The sequence below is a fragment of the Acanthochromis polyacanthus genome, chromosome 11, assembly GCF_021347895.1.
Source record: "Acanthochromis polyacanthus isolate Apoly-LR-REF ecotype Palm Island chromosome 11, KAUST_Apoly_ChrSc, whole genome shotgun sequence".
Classification (NCBI taxonomy): domain Eukaryota; kingdom Metazoa; phylum Chordata; class Actinopteri; family Pomacentridae; genus Acanthochromis; species Acanthochromis polyacanthus.
The window spans coordinates 1,119,758-1,142,114 of NC_067123.1; the positions used below are offsets into that span (position 1 = coordinate 1,119,758).

Sequence of the window (22,357 nt, forward strand, 5' to 3'; positions counted from 1 at the left end):
TATATTAAACCCAGATCAGGAGCTAATCCTCACATTTAAATGCTGCAACCGGCAAATTACCAACCATTATTATTAATATTTTAGGATTCCTTCTTCTGAACATCTCTTTTTATCAGATCAGTGGGTCAAAAACCACATATTAGATTGATGATACAAAACAGAGAAAAAGACTAAGGACTAAAAGGACCAAGTCTTCAATGCTGGAAGAAAGTGTGCATTAGAATTTGCAGGGTTTTGTGCAATAAATCTATTTCATGATTTAAAAATAATATCTTCATAGTTGCAGTGAAGAGTGGTCTATTTTTAAAGATCTTATTAGTGAAAACTGTTTAGTTTTTAAAATCTGTCTAATCCCAGTATTTTAAGCACGTTTGCGTGGCATTTAGAGGCCATAGGAAATTTGAAAATCTGTCAGTTATTTCTGTTTTAGTTTCTTACCAGAAAAAAAAGCTGATTTGTTGTTTAATAATTTTTCATTTTTGAATAATTTTGTCTTATCAATCTGATTAATGAAAACAGTTTTTGTGGAATTTTTGGAGTCAATTTGGATGAAATATTGAAATTTTAAGCTCATTTCAGGCTGTCTATCAGACGACACATTCAGGGGCTGTTGAAGTTGAAAATCTGTCATTTTTTTCCATTCTTACCAGAATAATGTGTCTAATTTTGCTAATCATTGTGAAGAAAACTGATCAGCTAATAAATAACCAACTATTTTGATAATCAGTTGATCAAACTGAAAGAAAAGATAAAATTCTCTCATTTCATCTTCTTAGTGTGAATATTCTGTGTTTTTTCCTCCGCTGTGAGATTAAATTGAACATATTTGGACAAAACGAGACTTTTGATTGACATTTTTCAAAAAAGTAATTTCCGCCTGTATGTCTGTGGGGTTTTGGTGGTGATAAACCTCTGCAAACTGGATCAACCAAACGGCATGACAGGAGAAAGCATGATGGTACAATAGAAAGCAGAAGAACAGCAAGGAGTTTGTTCCAGAGCTCCAGTAAGATGACACAAGACATTCATCTACAAATTCCAGCTCACCAAACAAACAGCAGGACAAAGGAGTCACCAGGTGCAGTGGATGATGGCAGATTCAGCAACAGAGCTTCAGCCTGACACCCTCCTTCTCACACTGATCGCTCACCTGGCTCTTCTACTCTCCTCCCACCTCAGTGACCTGCCCACACTTTTATTTAAAAAACACACATCTCTATAATTTAACATCCTTTACACTTAAAATACAGAATGCAATTAACCAGTCTGATACAAACGAAATGAAACACAATAAACCAAAGAAATACTAAACAAAGATCCAACTTAACAAAAATCCCTATATAACCCCTCCCCTCTCTAATCAGGTAAGTCACACCTGCTGGCATCCTCATGCGTTCACTCCATGAAACACGTCCTGAAGTCAAGCTGAAGAGAGAGAGCGGTGAACAGGTTTCCCCCAACACAAAACAAACAATAAGTAAACTTGTATCAGTCTGTTGTCCATCTGTCAGTATGCCTGAATACTTTCACCTTAGAGAGGGGGATGCTTTCCAGCTCCCTCACAATGTCACATGATGCATTCAGGACTGTAGGAAATGTGAATATCTATCAATTCTATGTGTTTTTCGAAATTCTTACCAGAATAAAAGCTAAAACTTTAGTGATTTTCTTTCTCTTTTTTTTTTTTTTTTGGTGGGTGAAAGCTTTATTTAAAACACTAAAAAATTTTTAGTGATTTTCTAAATAAAATTGATTAACTGTCATTTATTAAAGTGGTAATCAATTATTTGGACAACCAGCTGATCAAACTGAGTAAGAAAAAAAATGCAAATTCTCAGGTTCTAGCTTCTGAAATGTGATTATTTTCTGGTTTCTTTCCTCCTCTGTGATACTAAATTGAATATCTTTGGACAAAACAAAACATTCAATCAAAACTTTCACCCTTTTCTGACATTTTATGGATCAAAATATTTCTGGGTGCATGTCACACGATACAGTCTCTGTTTGAGAGACGAGCTCAGTAACAAAATGAAAAGAATGTCTGTAAAAATCTAAATAATGTAAATTGTGAAATCGTGACAGACGTCTCCGAGGTCCTGAGGAATCTGAGCGGCTGCACTGGAGCTAAATGAAGCGAACAGCCGCTATAATCAGCTGCTATCTGCTCCCTATTCCCCTGCAGCACCATAAAAAATGACATTAGCGTGAAGTCTTGGTGTGCAAACAACAGTAGCTCCAGCGAAGGATTCTGAGTTACTGCTGCTTTGTCAGGCTTCTCACGGCCCCAGAGCAAATCTTCAATCAGATCTGGATGTTTATTCTTCGTAAATGAGGCTGAGGTAGAGTCTGATGCAAATGGTGTTTTACAGAATGCAGAATCTACCTGAAAGCCAGACATGAATCTGTTTTTATATGAACAGCAACAGAAAAAACCCCAGCAGCAGGTTTAACTCCAGTATTTCATTTAATTCAGCTTTATTCTTCGACTTCAGTTACTTTTCACATTCTCATTCAGCACATTTTTCCTATTCATCCTTCAATGACAAAAAAAATCTACACTTCTGAGCACCACTGTGAATTTTTCAAGGATGAAAAGTCATTAAATAAAACTAACTCACCAAAATTGCAACCTTTGTCCTGGTACATTTTTTTATATATATATAAAAACATAAAAATATGATAAATTTTCAACTTTCCTATAGTCCCTGAATGTATCATGTCAGCAAAAAATGAGTTGAAAATTTAGATTTTCATCCAAATCACTTTGTCCTACAAAATGATGGCTAAAACGGCTAAAAATAAACAGTTTTTTTAAAGAAAAAAAAATCTTCGCTTCTTTTTTGATTTTCCGACGTACTTCCAAAATAGAGATTTTTTGAACATTCTCTTAATTTTTATGTAAAAAAATTAGGACCTCTTGCTTTAAAGAACCAATGCAAAGTACCCTTACCAAACGTCTGTTTAAAAAATACAATCTGCTGACGTACATTAGAATATTTATACTGTCTAAAAAGCTCTTTAGGTGGATAGGTTGTATGTCTACTTGTATATTTTCAATTTAAATTCAGAAAAAGAAGAGAATCAGAAAAACCACTTGGATGTATTGGAGTTTTTTTAATAACATTTTAATATTGCAACAGCCATCAGATTTTCAGATTTTTCTTCTTATGGGTAAAAATCATCAAAAACTAACAAAAGACAATTAAACTTTTTCTATTCCAAACACCAGAGTTTCTCGGCCGTGGCCCCCATATTCAAACAAATAAAACCCTTACACAGTGAGCAGATATTATATTCAACACGTTGTTCTCCAAACAAATTATAAAAATAGATTTAGCATTTTCAAATACATATTTACAGTATTAAACATGAAACGGTCACAGCGACAGACAGAGCAGGGTTTCATTCAAAGTGGTGTCGAGGTCCAGTTTGGTTCATGTGACCATCGGATATGTTAACGTGTGCGTGGAAACACCCAGAATCAGTTTATTTCATTTGACAGAACGTTTACAGAGGGGGAAAAAAAACATACAGTCCAGAAATTTATTGTGAAAGTCTGCAGCTTCTTCCTGTGGGGGAAATATGATGACAGAAAAAGTGGATTCTGATCGCTGTACAGAGAGAATTCTGGGAGAACCACAGATTACCCAGCAACTCCAAATGAACAACATAAACAAAAAGTAACCAAAAAACAAACTCCAAAGCCATAAATGTTCACAATGATCAAAGAAAAATGAATCCAGTGTTTCAAAATACACAGATACTGTGTGCCGACGGTAAAAATTCTCTAAAAAAACAAACAACTAATCTGTTCAGGTAGAAACTCACAGCTCATAATCAACAAAATGCTTCACATTTAAATAGTTAAATAAACCTTCCTGACCTCCACTTCATCTGCGGAGGTTCATCTGTAAACAGAAATAAATATGGATAAATATTTAAACGGACTATCTTCCAGAGGTGGTCCGACATCTACACAGAGCCATAAAACCGGAGGATTGTGGTGAAAAAACAAACACAAAGCATAAAGGAATAAAAAAAAACATGACGAGGAGCAAAACAATCAAAATCAACCCTTTTTGCTTTACAATTATCCGTTTGTTGCCCCAGAAAAGGGGGAAAAGCAGGTTGATATTCCTGAAAGAGCAGTTTTATCCACCAGGAGCATCTTTAAATAAATCCGACAGCTCCGTCCTCACAGCTCACATTCCTCCAAGAAACCCATAAATGTTCCTCAGAGAGACGATGGACTCTGGTGGAGCAGTTCCTGGAGGAGATGTTCGATTTGAAGGCCGGTGAGAGAAGTTCCTGTCGTTGCCAATATATTGTGTTTATTTAGTTGCTGTAAAGGGAAATTCCACCCAAAAACAGGTCTCCAAGTAGAGGAAACATCTCGTTCGTCTTCCAGAAGCGGCCGACACAGTCGCTGAAGTTCACAGTGCAGAAAGAGGTCGCATTAAGAGTCGCATGACATCAATTCTCTGCTTCCCACGCCGCCGCTGCCGCCATGGAAGGAAGGAAGGAGTGGAGGAAGGCGTGAGGAGTGAATAGGAGTGCAGTCGGCTGAAAGATGGACTCTCTTTCAGTCTGGAAGATCTTCCCATCTCCACCCGTCATCCTCCTGCACACGTCGGTTCTGAAGCCGCAGCAGCGGGGCTCAGACCTGCACGCCGCGGCCGTGCATCTGGATGACCTGCGCTCGCAACGTCTGGATGGCGGCCAAGATCAGCTTCTGGTGGTCCAGAGAGGTGATGCCCAGACTCAGAACATCTCTGTGGACACAAGAACAGGAACCAAGATCAGATGACAGCTCTGATTAGTGTTACTGTGACTCCTCCTGTACCTCCTGATTAGTGGTACTATTACTCCTTCTATACCTCCTGATTAGTGGTACTGTGACTCCTTCTAGACCTCCTGATTATTGGAACTATGACTCCTTCTAGACCTCCTGATCAGTGGTACTATGACTCCTTCTATACCTCCTGATTATTGGAACTATGACTCCTTCTAGACCTCCTGATCAGTGGTACTATGACTCCTTCTATACCTCCTGATCAGTGGTACTATGACTCCTTCTATACCTCCTGATCAGTGGTACTATGACTCCTTCTAGACCTCCTGATTAGTGGTACTATGACTCCTTCTAGACCTCCTGATCAGTGGTACTATGACTCCTTCTATACCTCCTGATCAGTGGTACTATGACTCCTTCTATACCTCCTGATTATTGGAACTATGACTCCTTCTAGACCTCCTGATTAGTGGTACTATGACTCCTTCTAGACCTCCTGATTAGTGGTACTATGACTCCTTCTAGACCTCCTGATCAGTGGTACTATGACTCCTTCTATACCTCCTGATCAGTGGTACTATGACTCCTTCTATACCTCCTGATTAGTGGTACTGTGACTCCTTCTAGACCTCCTGATTAGTGGTACTATGACTCCTTCTATACCTCCTGATCAGTGGTACTATGACTCCTTCTAGACCTCCTGATTAGTCGTACTATGACTCCTTCTAGACCTCCTGATTAGTGGTACTATGACTCCTTCTATACCTCCTGATTAGTGGTACTGTGACTCCTTCTAGACCTCCTGATTAGTCGTACTATGACTCCTTCTAGACCTCCTGATTAGTGGTACTATGACTCCTTCTATACCTCCTGATCAGTGGTACTATGACTCCTTCTATACCTCCTGATTAGTGGTACTATGACTCCTTCTATACCTCCTGATCAGTGGTACTATGACTCCTTCTAGACCTCCTGATCAGTGGTACTATGACTCCTTCTATACCTCCTGATCAGTGGTACTATGACTCCTTCTATACCTCCTGATCAGTGGTACTATGACTCCTTCTATACCTCCTGATCAGTGGTACTATGACTCCTTCTATACCTCCTGATCAGTGGTACTATGACTCCTTCTAGACCTCCTGATCAGTGGTACTATGACTCCTTCTATACCTCCTGATCAGTGGTACTATGACTCCTTCTATACCTCCTGATTAGTGGTACTATGACTCCTTCTAGACCTCCTGATTATTGGAACTATGACTCCTTCTAGACCTCCTGATTAGTGGTACTATGACTCCTATATTTCTCATGCTGACTCTGTGTTTCACTGATTTTTTAGTTTATCTTCAAGGATATTTTTCCATCTGTCCTCAGATTTGGTAGATTTTTTTATATGGAATGATGCTTTTGCCTCAAGTATTAATATCAAGTGATAACTTCCACTCTGCTGGGAGTATTTCCTCCTTTTAAACTGATAACTATATTGATGAATAATTGTGGCTGGTTAACATTCTGATGATGTAATTAGTGATAAATTCATTGTTTTGGTTTAATAATAAAAGGAAAACATCCACTTGGATAAATTAAAGCTAGCAGAATCCAGTGAACTGCACTTTGATTCTCTACTACATTATCTGCAGCACAAGAAGTACTAAGATACTTTAGCTGGGTAAAAGTACTCCAGTACAAATACAAATTCTGCATTAAAAATGCTATTTAAGTAAATGTATGTGTTGTTTTGTGCAAAATGTACTTTCAGCATCTAAAGCAGAGGTGAAAATAGATGTTTGCGTAGTTTTCTCTTCAGCTGTTTCCTGCTTTACCACAGTAAACGTAAACTTACTGTACAGTCATTCGAGCTACAGACTCCAGGTAACAGTATCCTGCAGCCGTGAAGTTGTCCTTGTAGCGGCCCATATCCACGGCGTCCAGCCATTCTCCCACCGAGCTGAAGGAAGGGAAGGAGGGCAGAGGCCTTTCAGCCAGTGAGATGGACGAGCTCAGGGTTCTGCAGGAAGAAAAATCATTTATAGGAAATAATGGAAACAACCACACAGAAACCAGGAAACACGTTGATTTCTTTCTTTTTTTTTTTTTTTTGTCATTTAGGACCCAAAACTACAGTAAGTTCTGTAAAATGTTCTGGCAAAAGTTTGAGAAGTTTCAACTCAAAATAGCAAAAACTGACTGATTAAACTTTAACCCATCAGATTCTACTGATGTTAGAGCCTCAACAGTTGGAGAAATGTGGACCAAAGGCTGGCTTTTAGTCGAAATATGGATTCATCCATAGATATACCCTTACAGGAACTTTATGGGGACACTAGACCAGCCTGGATTGAACATTTGACACTTTTTTTTAAAACCATTTTCATGGCAGATGACTTGTAATTTGAGGTTTAGTGGATCCATTCAGTCCTTCTGATCTGATTTAAACTATTGTATTCTCACCACATCTCATGGCTGTTGGAGTTTTATTTCTGGAAATATTGAAGCCTGAAACACAAGAACTTCTCAGAACTCTTCCAGAACTGAGCTCCGGGTCCGTCGACATTTAAACGCACCTGCGCGCTAACGTGGACGAACCGATGCCGTCCGGTGAGCGGATGCTCTTGCTGAGGGCCGAGTGGATCTGGCTGAAGCTCGGTCTCTCCGTTCTCTCCTTCTGCCAGCAGTCCAGCATCAGCTGATGGAGATGAGGAGGACAGTTTACCGGTGCCGGCAGCCTGAATCCGTCCTCGATGGCCTTTATCACCTGCAGACAGAAACAGATGAGCTTAGAGAGTGCTGGGATTTTACAGAGCTTACGCTGTAACTGGATGCATTCTGAGTAAGGAAAGTTTGTCCTACTTTAAAATATGAATAAGGTTCTTAAAATCTTTATTTCTTGGATTTCCCAGAACAGGAGCCTTGGGACAGCAGAGCTAATTGGTTCATAGATTAAATATGAGATACAGACTGTTTCATATTATCTTTTAATTTAATTTTCTGGAATTTTACACTTTTCTTTTATATTTTCTGTACATTTTTGGAAATAGTTTTATAGTCATATTTACATTGAAAATCAGGCTGTCCTATGTTATTTTTATATATACAGGGTGTCCCAAAAATGTATACAGATTTTAAATAATTGTAAACTAGGTGTTTTTATAATTCATTTAATTTTCAACATGTAGAAGAATTTACAAACGTCATTCTATTGTTTTGGGCTGCACAGTGGTGTCAGTGGTTACCACTTTGGCCTTGCAGCATGAAGATCCCCGGTTCAAATCCTGGCCTGGGATCTTTCTGCATGGAGTTTGCATGTTCTCCCTGTGCATGCGTGGGTTTTCTCCGGGTACTCCGGCTTCCTCCCACAGTCCAAAAACATGCTGAGGTTAATTGGTTACTCTAAATTGTCCGTAGGTGTGAATGTGAGTGTGATTGTGTGTCTGTATATGTAGCCCTGTGACAGACTGGTGACCTGTCCAGGGTGTCCCCTGCCTTCAGTCAGCTGGGATAGACTCCAGCACCCCCCATGACCCTAGTGAGGATAAAGTGGTGTAAAGTGTGTATACATTTTTTGGGATACCCTGTATTTTTTTCTGTTCTTTGGAAATATTTTTCATTTTATATCTTTTGCATATAGAAGAATTTGTATCTCAAAATGATGATGAGATACAGATTCTTCTATAATTTTATATTTAAATTTAAATCTCTTTAAATTTAAATCTCACGTTTATTTGTAGTTTCCAGTGCTGCTTGTGAACACTTGTCCATTTGAACATTATTAGCATATTATTATTGTTATTATTAGTCCTAAACTCAACTGATATCCATCCATCCATTCTCTATCCACCACTTTATCCTCACTAGGGTCATGGGGGGTGCTGGAGTCTATCCCAGCTGACTCAGGTGAAGGCAGGGGACACCCTGGACAGGTCACCAGTCTGTCACAGGGCTACATATACAGACACACAATCACACTCACATTCACACCTACGGACAATTTAGAGTAACCAATTAACCTCAGCATGTTTTTGGACTGTGGGAGGAAGCCGGAGTACCCGGAGAAAACCCACGCATGCACAGGGAGAACATGCAAACTCCATGCAGAAAGATCCCAGGCCGGGATTTGAACCGGGGATCTTCTTGCTGCAAGGCCAAAGTGCTAACCACTACTGCACTGTGCAGCCCTCACTGATATAATAAATTAATACAAACAACATACTCACAGAATATTTATACAGCACTTTAGAAAGTGGGAAAGAATGTGAAAAAATAAATCCAATAAATGGAGAAAGCAGCAGAAAAAGGGATTCTGTGGTGAAAGACATGTTTTTACGGATTTCTTGAATCTGTAAAGTGAGGAGGATTCTCTTAAGTTAATTTTACTGGTGTCTCTTTATATTCTACATTTTGTTTTAATCTAAGAGTCTTTTTTGTTATTGTTTATGGGATGTAGTTTGGTGTTTTATGTGTTTGATGCATAAACTGTAAATAGTATAATGTATAAGCAGCTTTGAAAGTCCAGATGTGTCTTGTTCTTTGTAGGAATTAAACAGTTTTTGTGATCTAGACATTTATTTTCATGTCCTCTTTCAGTGTTAAACTTGTCGAAGTTTTCAATAATTTACTACCAGCTGAACTGTGTTTTACATCAATTAATGCAGAAATCTGAGTTTAAACTACAGATGATGTTAAGCTGGTGTCGACACAAATCATGTTGGAACTGAAAAAGGCTTTTCTGAATCCATAAATCTGATTTTTTATCTCGTCACTGTGCATGTAATGAACTGGAGGCCGGTCAGCTGAATTACTTCTGAAAGTATTCATGATTATGGAGTAGAAAAGTGCTGCTGCTTCACTTTCTGCCGTCACTAATTACACTCCGTCCCTCCGCCTGGTTTGCATCTCGCCGTCCCTTTAAGGTGACCTTACAAGCAGCCGCTACTGCAAAACAAACCTAATTTCACACAGAGATATTGCAAAGCTCGTCTGAGCTGAATACAAGTCTGCATTAATGTGTGAACAGAAGCAGGAATCTGCAAACATTACGGCAGAGAAGGAGGGTTTCAATGCACGATTCACGACTATTTAATTCACTAATTCACTGGGAGGTCATCCAGCAGGATATTTGATGTCTCCGAGTGCTACTTCACAGGATATTTGACGGTCTATAACTCCTATCATTAGAACTTTTTAATTTCCTATAAAGCCATAGTTTGTAGATGTGTGAATTAAACAATCTGAATCCAAACAGGTTTGAAGCAGCAAACAGACCAGAAAAGTCACTGCATTCCTAAAAAGCTGCAGTAATAGCAGTCGAGAAGTAAACTGTTAAATACAGGCTCAGAAAATAGCAAGCAAACGAGAAACACCCAACACAAGCAAGAATAATGACAAAATGCAGAGAAAGTGACCACAAAGAGACAAAAGCTGCACAAACAAGATGCAAAACAATAAAAATGAACGCCAAAACAGAAAAAACAAGACATAAAACTAGAAAAACAAGACAGAAAACAACAGAATGCAGATAAAAATGACCAGAAAGGGACAAAAGCTGCACAAACAAGACACAAACATGACAAAAACAAAGGGCAAAATGGGAAAAACAAGACAGAAAACTAGAAAAACAAGACAGAAAATGACAGAATGCAGATAAAAATGACCACAAAGAGACAAAAGCTGCACAAACAAAACACAAAAATGAGACAGAATCATCTATATCCACTCTTAGAACTTTTAAACTTTCAATAATAAAATATTTTGCAGACGTGTACTCTTCAGCGCTCACACATGACTCCAGACAGGTTTGAAGCAGCAGACAGACCAGAGGAGTACCTGTTTCTTTAATGTGTGAGCGGGTGCAGATAAACGATTAAATACAGAATCAGCATCCATCAAACTAATGTTGTCAGAACACAGACATCCTCCTGAACCACTCCAACAAACACCATCTCCCAGAACATAATCACAAAAACGACATCCATCAGCAGCATTCTTCCCTGAAACACTCGCTGTGAGCCTCCATCTCACTAAAGAGCATTCACAAAATGCTTCTCAGCGTTTGACATTTTCCATTTAATCAGAGCCGGGAGTTAAAGGCCGCCTCGGATCACAGGTGGACCGGCAACAATCCACCTCCCATATAATGTAGAATCTAAAGTGGATTAATATCTGGCCGCTCTGCGAGCTTCACCTCTAACCTCCTCCACTGGGAAGTTTGATAATATGAACCAGAAAGTTTCTCCTGCTTTTAGAAAAGGGCAGCGCAAAGAAAAGGACTCTGAATCACTCATGCATATTCATTCTGGACATTCAAATGCACTATTATTATCATCTGGTACTTTTTAACCATGAACCTGCCTGAATAACCCTACTAACCTTAACCCTAATTCTAACCCTAACCCACACAACAACACAAAAATCAAAGACTAAACAAGAAAATCAATCCACAAAATGAGAAACGAGGCACAAAGAGACATAAAACAACACAACCGTGACACAAAACAACACAAACAAGAAATCTACGGCCATGAATGAGACAAAAAAATTGAAAAAAAGACACAAAATGGACATAATGGAGAAAAAAATCACCACAAAGAGCCAAAAAACATCACAGAGACACAAAATGAGGCAAAAGATGACAAAAATGGCAAATGAACAAACAGAAATAAGATAAAACACCACAAAACAAGACAAACATGAGAAAATATTAGAAACAAGACACCAAATGAGCTCCATTCCAAGACAGAAAACCTGCTTCTTTCTTTCAGCCGCATTTTCCTCTAAAAGTGGAATAAAAACAACCTTTTTTGTGAAGGACAAAGAGGTGGAAGAGACAAATCGTAGCATTCACCAGCGTTTGGTCTGAAATAACACGTTTCTGTATCGGCTGAACAATCTGTTCCTCAAACGGAGCTTTACATATCCTGAAAGAATCCTCTGAGGAAGAAGGGGGTCAAGGCGTCCTCAGGAGGAAACCGGATCGGTCACGGAGCTCAAGCCGCCTTAAAGAGACCACTGAGACTCTGCCAAGCTTCAATAAGATCCACACCGAGTTCATTCACTAACAGAATCACAGGGAGGTACGAAGATGGAGAATAAAGGAAGTGACCAGAGGAACGGACTGACTAAACTCACAGCCTGGATCACCACAGCCCGAAATGAGACAGAAAATTACACAAAACCTCATGAAAGAGACATAAAATGACATAGACCAGATATAAAATGACAAAAAAGACATAAAACCACATCAAAGAGAAATAAAATAATAAAAACCAGACATGAAAGGACAAAAAACAGACATAAAATGACAAACGCAAGATATAAAATGACAGAAACAAGACAAAAAAATCACAAAAATGAGATATAAAGTGACAAAAACAAGATATAAATTAGATTTAAAACATCACAAACCAGACATAAAATGACAAAAATTGATTAAAAAAATGACACAAATGAGACGTACATAAGATGACACAATTGACATAAAAGGACAAAAACAAGATCTTAAGTGACAAACGAGACACTTAAAGACTAACACCCAACCGAGACCCAAACAGTCTCAAGTCTGGAACATGGAGGATCCACCAGGAGAACTTACATCCTGGTTGCCCATGTCCCAGTAAGGCCTCTCTCCATAGGACATCACCTCCCACATCACGATGCCGAAGCTCCAGACGTCAGAGGCCGAGGAGAAGCGGTGGTACTGGATGGCCTCTGGTGCGGTCCACAGAACCACGCTCTTCCCTCCGTGCTGCAGGAACGAGTTAAGAAAAGAAATAAACTTTAGAACAGATTCTCAGAACATCTCAAGAAATATTCAGGTACAGAACAACCAGAAATACCAAAATATACAGACTGAACGGAGTTCAGACTGCATTTACCCTCTGATACTACATTTACCCTCTGATGCTACATTTACCCTCTAATGCTACAATTACCCTCTGATGCTACATTTACCCTCTAACACTACATTTACCCTCTAACACTACATTTACCGTCTAGTACTACATTTACCCTCTGACACTACATTTACCCTCTGATGCTACATTTACCCTCTAACGCTACATTTACCCTCTGATGCTACATTTACCCTCTGATGCTACATTTACCCTCTAACACTACATTTACCCTCTAACGCTACATTTACCCTCTGATGCTACATTTACCCTCTGATGCTACATTTACCCTCTAACACTACATTTACCCTCTAACATTACATTTACCCTCTAACACTACATTTACCCTCTAGTACTACATTTACCCTCTAACATTACATTTACCCTCTAACACTACATTTACCCTCTAGTACTACATTTACCCTCTAACACTACATTTACCCTCTAACATTACATTTACCCTCTAGTACGACATTTACCCTCTGACACTACATTTACCCTCTAGTACGACATTTACCCTCTGATGCTACATTTACCCTCTGATACTACATTTACCCTCTAATACGACATTTACCCTCTAACACTACATTTACCCTCTGATGCTACATTTACCCTCTGATACTACATTTACCCTCTAATACGACATTTACCCTCTAACACTACATTTACCCTCTGATGCTACATTTACCCTCTAACACTACATTTACCCTCTGACACTACATTTACCCTCTAACACTACATTTACCCTCTGACACTACATTTACCCTCTAATACTACATTTACCCTCTAACACTACATTTACCCTCTAACACTACATTTACCCTCTGACACGACATTTACCCTCTAATACTACATTTACCCTCTGACACTACATTTACCCTCTAACACTACATTTACCCTCTGACACGACATTTACCCTCTAATACTACATTTACCCTCTAACACTACATCTACCGTCTAGTACTACATTTACCCTCTGATGCTACATTTATCCTCTAATGCTACATTTACCCTCTGACACTACATTTACCCTCTGACACTACATTTACCCTCTAACACTACATTTACCCTCTAGTACTACATTTACCCTCTAACATTACATTTACCCTCTAACACTACATTTACCCTCTAACACTACATTTACCCTCTGATACTACATTTATCCTCTAATGCTACATTTACCCTCTAACACTACATTTACCCTCTAGTACTACATTTACCCTCTAACATTACATTTACCCTCTGACACTGCATTTACCCTCTAGCACTACATTTACCCTGTGATGCTACATTTACCCTCTGATGCTACATTTACCCTCTAACACTACATTTACCCTCTGACACTACATTTACCCTCTGACACTACATTTACCCTCTCGTACGACATTTACCCTCTAACACTACATTTACCCTCTAACACTACATTTACCCTCTAACATTACATTTACCCTCTAACACTACATTTACCCTCTAACACTACATTTACCCTCTGATACTACATTTACCCTCTGATGCTACATTTACCCTCTAACACTACATTTACCCTCTAGTACTACATTTACCCTCTAACATTACATTACCCTCTGATGCTACATTTACCCTCTGATGCTACATTTACCCTCTAACACTACATTTACCCCCTAACACTACATTACCCTCTAGTACTACATTTACCCTCTAACACTACATTTACCCTCTAACACTACATTTACCCTCTGATACTACATTTACCCTCTAACACTACATTTACCCTCTGATACTACATTTACCCTCTGATGCTACATTTACCCTCTAGTACGACATTTACCCTCTAACACTACATTTACCCTCTAGTACTACATTTACCCTCTGATGCTACATTTACCCTCTGATGCTACATTTACCCTCTAGTACGACATTTACCCTCTAACACTACATTTACCCTCTAGTACTACATTTACCCTCTGATGCTACATTTACCCTCTAACACTACATTTACCCTCTGACACTACATTTACCCTCTAGTACGACATTTACCCTCTAACACTACATTTACCCTCTAGTACTACATTTACCCTCTGATACTACATTTACCCTCTGATACTACATTTACCCTCTGATACTACATTTACCCTCTAACACTACATTTACCCTCTAACACTACATTTACCCTCTAACACTACATTTACCCTCTAGTACTACATTTACCCTCTGATACTACATTTACCCTCTGATGCTACATTTACCCTCTGATACTACATTTACCCTCTGATGCTACATTTACCCTCTAACACTACATTTACCCTCTAACACTACATTTACCCTCTAGTACGACATTTACCCTCTAACACTACATTTACCCTCTGATACTACATTTACCCTCTGATGCTACATTTACCCTCTGATGCTACATTTACCCTCTGACACTACATTTACCCTCTAGTACGACATTTACCGTCTAACACTACATTTACCCTCTAGTACTACATTTACCCTCTGATACTACATTTACCCTCTGATGCTACATTTACCCTCTGATACTACATTTACCCTCTAACACTACATTTACCCTCTGACACTACATTTACCCTCTAGTATGACATTTACCCTCTAACACTACATTTACCCTCTAGTACTACATTTACCCTCTGACACTACATTTACCCTCTAACACTAGATTTTTACCAGTGTGGTATAAACAGCTTCTATCTTGTCCTCCTGCAGAGGTCTGAATCCGGACACTTTACAGCCAAGGTTGGAGTTCACCAGAACCTGAGATCAGGAGAACAAATGGTTAGGAGGAAACCATCTGAGGGTGAGGACGGATGTCTACAAGACCCAGCGTTCTTTATTTTCACTGCATTTATGGTCCGACAGGAGGAACAGGAAGGAAGGACCGTCTGAAAATAAAGCTGCAGTAGAACATCCATCACCTTGTGAGCAGCCAGACGTTTGTGCACGAAGCCCATCTCAGTGAGGTACTTCATCCCCGACGCCACGCCAGTCAGCATGTCCATCAGCTGCATCATGCTCAGCTGACCCTCGTGTTTCTGAAGGCAAAAGAAAATCAGATGGAAACAGAAAGCGGTGCTGCAACAAACTGAATCCTTTTATTAGCAGAATAAAATCCAAACATCCGTTAATTTATGTCGTTATGACGCCAGCAGAGAGGAACAGTTTACACAAGATCAGAGCAGAAAGTCCATTTGTTCCGTTAATTATGTCTCCTGATTACTGTAATAAGCACCGCCGCCCCCAGACTGCATCATCATCATCATTATTATAATACAATGTAGTGAATTTAGGATTATTAGAACAAAAAACACATTTCTGAGGCAAAACAGAGGATAATAATGAGTCTTAATTCTGTTAGATAATGAGAGAATACATCTGCATTTAAAGAGAACCTAGTTAACACATGAATAAGGAGTTTATTTATGGACTCGAAGACAGATGAGTAAAATTAACAATCAGGGTGGAGAATTCACACCTAAAAACTGCATAAATGACAGTTAAATGAACTGTTTAGTGTGCATGATGCAGTAAAAGTCTCAGATTGGGGTTTAGTATGTACAGATACTGAATATTTATCCTCCTGTTCTGTCAAATTGATCCATTTTAAAATAAAACCATCAAAAAAATTGTTAAAAGTACTTTTGGTAAGAAACTTTCATTTTTAATCAACATAAAAGAAAGAAAATGGTTCCTTGAAAGTATTCACTCTGAACAGAAGAGATCGAGCTAATTTATCAATTCAATCAAAAGAATACAATTTCAAAATGTAAAATAAAATAAATGAATGAATGTATATTTTTATAAGCATATGTCGGTCATTCCAATGTACATTAAAACAGTTTTACCGTAAACGAATGAATTCTCCTCATTGATCCGTGATCTAAAGTAAAGAACGCCTTTACACTAAATCTTCATGGAATGGTTATTATTGGAGTTAACTATGAGATATGAACTATGTTTACTGAGATTTTCTCTGGATAATCAAACATTCAAGACCAGGATCATCACTGCTGCTGAGTAACAAACAGAACAGGGAGATTAAAGACTTAAAAAGTTAAAAACGTACCCTGAGGAAGGAGTCCAGGGATCCGTTAGACATGCTCTCCTCTATGATCATCATGGTGTTACCTGGAAAACACAGACAGGGTTCGGTAGAGTTAATGAGTGAATGAATGAATGAATGAATGAATGAATGAATGAATGAATGAATGAATGAATGAATGAATGAATGAATCTGAGCTAATGCAGATGTAGAGGAAGGCAGTGAGGAAATAAAGTGAATCTTCAGTCATTCCTCAGCCGGTGAACCTGGCAGCTGCCTCAGCAACTTTATCCACCCTAAACACAGCAACACACAGCCGGAGCGTGCACGTTGGTATACGTGCACAGCAGATGCATGCACGAAGCTGAACACTGAGCGAAGCACAGATGGCAGGAGTCCAGCAGCGCTGAGAAGAGCACAGAGGAGGAAAACAGGACGGAGAGGATTCTGGGAGGCTGATAGAAATGAAAAGACTGTGGACAGAAGCCAGAACTGGGCACCGAGGATTGTACAGTTCTCAGTTTTCCAGCATCATTGGACTTTTAGAAAGCGAGTTGGAAAGGTTAGCGTCAGCAGCGCCCGAAGCAAGCCGTCACTAACCGGAGCTGGAGAGAGGATGGGAGGTTTCTGCTTAATTATTCTTTCACATGTTCCTCAACCTGCTCAAGTACTGACTGAAATCTGAAGTATTCAGTTGGTTATTTGGTAAAATATGTCATCAGAGCTGGCGATGACAAACGTCCAAACCCACAATGATTGAAAAACTGGCCCAAAAATCCAACCTGTCAAATACTAAAATCTGCCATAAACTATTCAGAATGTGTCCAGACTGAGAGAAATAAGCTCAAAATAACTTAAAATATGTCAGAAAAGACTCATATTTTTGTTTAAAATGATTTTAATTTAGTCCAAAATGACAGAAATCTGTTCTAATTGACACTAAAATATTCTCAAAAATGACCCCATAATTGTCCAAAAATGGTCCAAAACAGCAAAAATGACAACAATCTGTCAAAAAATTACTCAGACGGACAAAGAAATCAGCTCTGGAAATGTGTCAGAGATAGGAAACATCTGAGCAAAATGATTTAAAATGTCAGAATTTAACTTTTAGTCCAAAATGACACAAATATGTTCTAACCGACACTGAATCTGAACAAAATTACTCAGATATTCTCAAAAATAACCCCAAAATAAGTGTCCAAAATAAACCAAAGTTTCCTCAGATATCATCCAAAACCACTCAAATCTGTCCAAAATGAAAATACTTCTCAATTATTCCGTCAGATGTTTGGTGAAATATACCCATCAGCGTTTTCCACAATCTAAACTCACGTACAGTGGTTGAAAAATTGGTCCAAAATGCCAAAAAATGGATCAAACACGACAAAGAATCTGACAAAAATGACTCAAATATTATCCAGAAAAATGAAAGCTCAGCTGTAAATGACCTAAAACACGTCAGAAATGCGTTCCTTGTAGACAAAACTGTTGTGTTTTAAAGGATACTGAGTGAAGACAAACCGAAGGAAGGAATTCACTCTTAAATCCTTGAACTTTGCTGTTCCACATTTTCTTTTATGGACTCCAGAGTTTCCAAAGCAGCTGATGAAAGCTGATAAATCCTTTAATACGAGGACAAATATCACAGACATCATCAGTTATCCAAAAACACTGACAGCAGCTCTCTGTAGAGAAATATGCAGCAGCTGGTTTCTTTATCTTTTACAATAAAGTCAAATATTTCTGTGAGAAGCTTGTTAAATAATCAGAACCATCCTTTCATTGCATTAATCTGAACACACTGAATCCATCAGACATGTCTAATGGAGTCTCTGGAATAAGTTCAACGTGAAAACCACCAGCAGGATTAAAAGGCATGTCATCTTTCCAAAAAAATCACTAAAGTTACACCATCTATCAGAGCCAGGAACCCTAGAAACAGAAATACGACAGGTTTTTAACGTTCTTCTAGCAGTTAGAACTACATATCTATGTTAAACTTGTGAAGTTTCATTAAAATAAATTTCTTTTACATTCCTTATTATAAACCTCACCAAATATAAAATCATTTGAACAGATAATTCTGCAAAACCTAAAGATTCTGTTCTTTGATTTGTAGGCTGAACTGCAGGCAGTGTTTCCTCTCAGCAGATAAAAGACAGATTTAAACTGTAAAAATAAAATATATCCTGGATTTATGAAATAACAGAGCTGCCATGGTTTCTCTTAACAGCTCTGGAAACCTGGATAATGTTGGAGATGTTCATTACATCTTTTTTGTAAATTAAATAATAACAACAACAACAATAATAATAATAGAAAAGAAAAAGGTTTCAGTTTTTAAATGATTTCTGTCATTCTGACTTCTCTCTCCTTCATCCTGACTCCGTGGAGCTGCAGAGAACAATGAAGGAAAACGAAATGAGTTCATCACATGAACTCAGTTAGTCTGCAGATATCAGAGGCATCAGAAAAGCTGCTCTGATGGGAAACAAACCACCTAACTGTGTTTTCTACCGTCGAGTTTCCTGTAATCCAGGATTGGGGGGGGGGGGCAATAAGAGCAGAGGGGGGTAAATGATGTAAAGCAGGTGATCTGTGGAGGCTGAATGTTTGCAGCGTTTGTGTTTGAAAGTGAGCTCCTTTTTGTTTATGTTTGTGTGTGAGTGAGTTTGCATGTGATGTGGGGAGAATGGAGGGCATCCCTGCAGAGTCTCCAGCACCAATTACTAGAACCTGAACATCTGCAGCCGTCCTGTTGAGATCAGAGGAGACAACAGAAGACAACGACCTCCTCACTAAGTCCTCCAAGTTTCTCCTGTTAACCTCCTCCTCCTCCTCCTCCTCCTCCTCCTCCTCCTCCCTTCGTTTCCACTCCTGGACTTTGGGCTTCTACATGTGTGAAAACTAACCCTGCACTTTTCCAGCTTTCTGCTCCATATTGATCAATAATAGGCATTTATTGTCTCATTTTATTCCATGTTTCTGTGTTGTTGCTAACCCTACTCTAATCCATGCTAACGTGATCATTTTCTCAGCAGTAGAAGCTAGATATTTAGCTAGCTGTTACTAATTACTATTTAAAATATTATGTTGATTAAAAAAATGTTCCCACAATTCCTGAGACAGGAATGAAAAATTAAAACCACAAACAGTAGATTTAAATTAGATTTTAACTGTTTTATTTAGAGAGATTCAGTTTGGTCATGGGGGGGGGGGAGACAAGAGAAAAACTCCAGACTGATTTGGTATTTAAAATATTTTAAACATTCTTTTCTCCTAGTTTTTATAGATTTGGTCTCAGGACAAGAACATTTACACAACTACTGCATGTTTTAGGGTTTTATACGTGGATTATTGGATGTAAAACGTTCTCCAGTTCTGGAATGATCCTAAAGCCTCCTGATGTAGCAGCTAGCAGCTAGCAGTTAGCGTCTGGGGTTCGTCCATCTCAAACTTCCCTCCTCTGTGTGATACTGGACTAACCTGCAGCTCTTATTAATCCTTTCTGTTCCCTTTGCTCCTCTGAAGGTGTGACAATAAGATGTGGATTTTAGAAGCTAATGTTCCTTTGGTAGTGAATGAACACGTCCAGGTCAGAGGCTAACAAACACGTCCAGGTGAGAAGCTAACAGGTATCTGAGAACCTTTACTTTGCACATTCAGACCAACCACAGCTCAGGATCCTCGGCTATCCTCACAGTCTGCTGTTCTGAGATGGTTTATGAGCTACACAGATGCAGAAGATGGAACCAATTATTCAACTTAAATCAGGCTTTATTTTTTTAACATACTGAACGTCAAACTTATTTACTTTTTTCAACATGAACTTGTGCAGAAAAAAAGCTCCTCCTGCACCCTAAAACCAAACGTTTAGTCTCAAGAACAACAAAATCCAACGATCTGAGTCCATCTTTATGAGTTCAGATGACTTCTAATGGAATGAAGTTTAACCAACAAACTGAACTGATTTACAGCAACAAGTTTTTTAATTATTCTGTATTTTTTAGCTGATTGCTCATGAAATGAAGTCGTTCCAAAATGTTTTTTTCCCAATTTTTAAATTGACAAACTTAATGAAGTTGTCTCAGACTTTTTTCAACAGTTTTTAAAAATCTTTTTGTTTTTGTTCATGTCGTAGTTTTATTGTAACTTCCTAAATCGCTAAATTAGATTCTTCAGGCAGCAATGCATTTAAATAAACTAGAAAAAATGTGAACTCTGAATGACTTTTTACTGTGTTTCATTTAAGAGAACACTTGTGTTGCAGTTTTATGAAGTTAAAAGATATGATTAGACTGTCAGTACAGAAATACAATTATTTAGTCATTTATGCAGCCGAATGCACTTTTAATGGATTATCTGTTATGTACTGAGAGAATATTCATTTTGATTGTCTTATTTTATTACACTACTTTTAGTAACCAGATGCAGCAGATAATTTCAGAGAAAGAAAACTACAATTTGTTCAGGAAATCTAAAGTTTTATAGTAATTTGTAATTCTTGTTTTCGATGCACCAAAAATATACTGAAGTATGAAATATATTGTTGTGTTTCTGTTACACCTCCAGCTTTGACATAAACTAAGGGAAGAACTCGTCTATTTCTGGAGTTTTTTCTATTTATTCTTCACTGACTTCATGTTGGTTTGATGTCTTCTATCATCCAGCATCACCTGAACACCCTTCCACTTCCTGTTTCCTGTTTCATTCATCCATCCATCATCCATCTATCCATCCATCATCTAATCCATCCATCCATCCAGCCATCCATCCATCCATCCTCCATCCATCCATCATCCATCCATCCATCCATCCATTCATCCATCCATCCATCCATCCATTATCCATCATCCATCCATCCATCCATCCATCATCCATCATCTAATCCATCCCTCTAGCATCCATCCATTCATCCATCCATCCATCCATCCATCCATCCATCCATCCATCCATCCCTCTAGCATCCATCATCCATCATCCACCCATCCATCCATCTATCCATCCATCCATCCATCCATCCATCATCCATCCATCCATCCATCCATCCATCCATCCATCCATCCATCCTCCATCCATATTGTTGTGTTTCTGTTACACCTCCAGCTTTGACATAAACTAAGGGAAGAACTCGTCTATTTCTGGAGTTTTTTCTATTTATTCTTCACTGACTTCATGTTGGTTTGATGTCTTCTATCATCCAGCATCACCTGAACACCCTTCCACTTCCTGTTTCCTGTTTCATTCATCCATCCATCATCCATCCATCCATCCATCCATCCATCCATTAATCATCTAATCCATCCATTCATCCATCATCCATCATCCATCCATCATCCATCTATCCATCCATCATCTAATCCATCCATCCATCCATCCTCCATCCATCCATCATCCATCCATCCATCCATCCATCCATCCATCCATCAGCCATCCATCCATCCATCATCCATCCATCCATCCATCCATCATCTAATCCATCCCTCTAGCATCCATCCATCCATCCATCCCCCTAGCATCCATCATCCATCATCCATCCATCATCCATCATCCATCCATCCATTCATACTCCATCATCTATCCATCTATCCATCCATCCATCCATCCCTCTAGCATCAATCATCCATCATCCATCCA

General features: G+C 38.7%; 1 protein-coding gene across 41 annotated transcripts in view; it reads right to left on the reverse strand.

The window, feature by feature from the left end:
- Nucleotides 1-3,099: 3,099 nt before the first annotated feature.
- LOC110969360 (ephrin type-A receptor 7-like) overlaps nucleotides 3,100-22,357 on the reverse strand; it is a 254,291-nt gene continuing 235,033 nt past the window's right edge. The window contains exons 12-20 of one of the 41 annotated variants that reach the window (XR_007944954.1): nucleotides 16,742-16,803; nucleotides 15,594-15,710; nucleotides 15,346-15,432; nucleotides 12,384-12,536; nucleotides 7,360-7,550; nucleotides 6,034-6,803; nucleotides 5,762-5,829; nucleotides 5,048-5,285; nucleotides 3,100-5,013 (exon numbers count right to left, since the gene is read on the reverse strand). Coding sequence is in view for 1 of the 41 variants with exons in the window: in XM_051955077.1 (XP_051811037.1) it covers nucleotides 4,658-4,772; nucleotides 6,639-6,803; nucleotides 7,360-7,550; nucleotides 12,384-12,536; nucleotides 15,346-15,432; nucleotides 15,594-15,710; nucleotides 16,742-16,803 (890 nt within the window). In the remaining 40 variants the exon portion in view is untranslated. Of the gene's footprint in view, nucleotides 6,804-7,359; nucleotides 7,551-12,383; nucleotides 12,537-15,345; nucleotides 15,433-15,593; nucleotides 15,711-16,741; nucleotides 16,804-22,357 lie in introns of all 41 variants that reach the window. The other 40 variants (XR_007944935.1, XR_007944933.1, XR_007944936.1 and 37 more) reach the window with 40 other exon arrangements.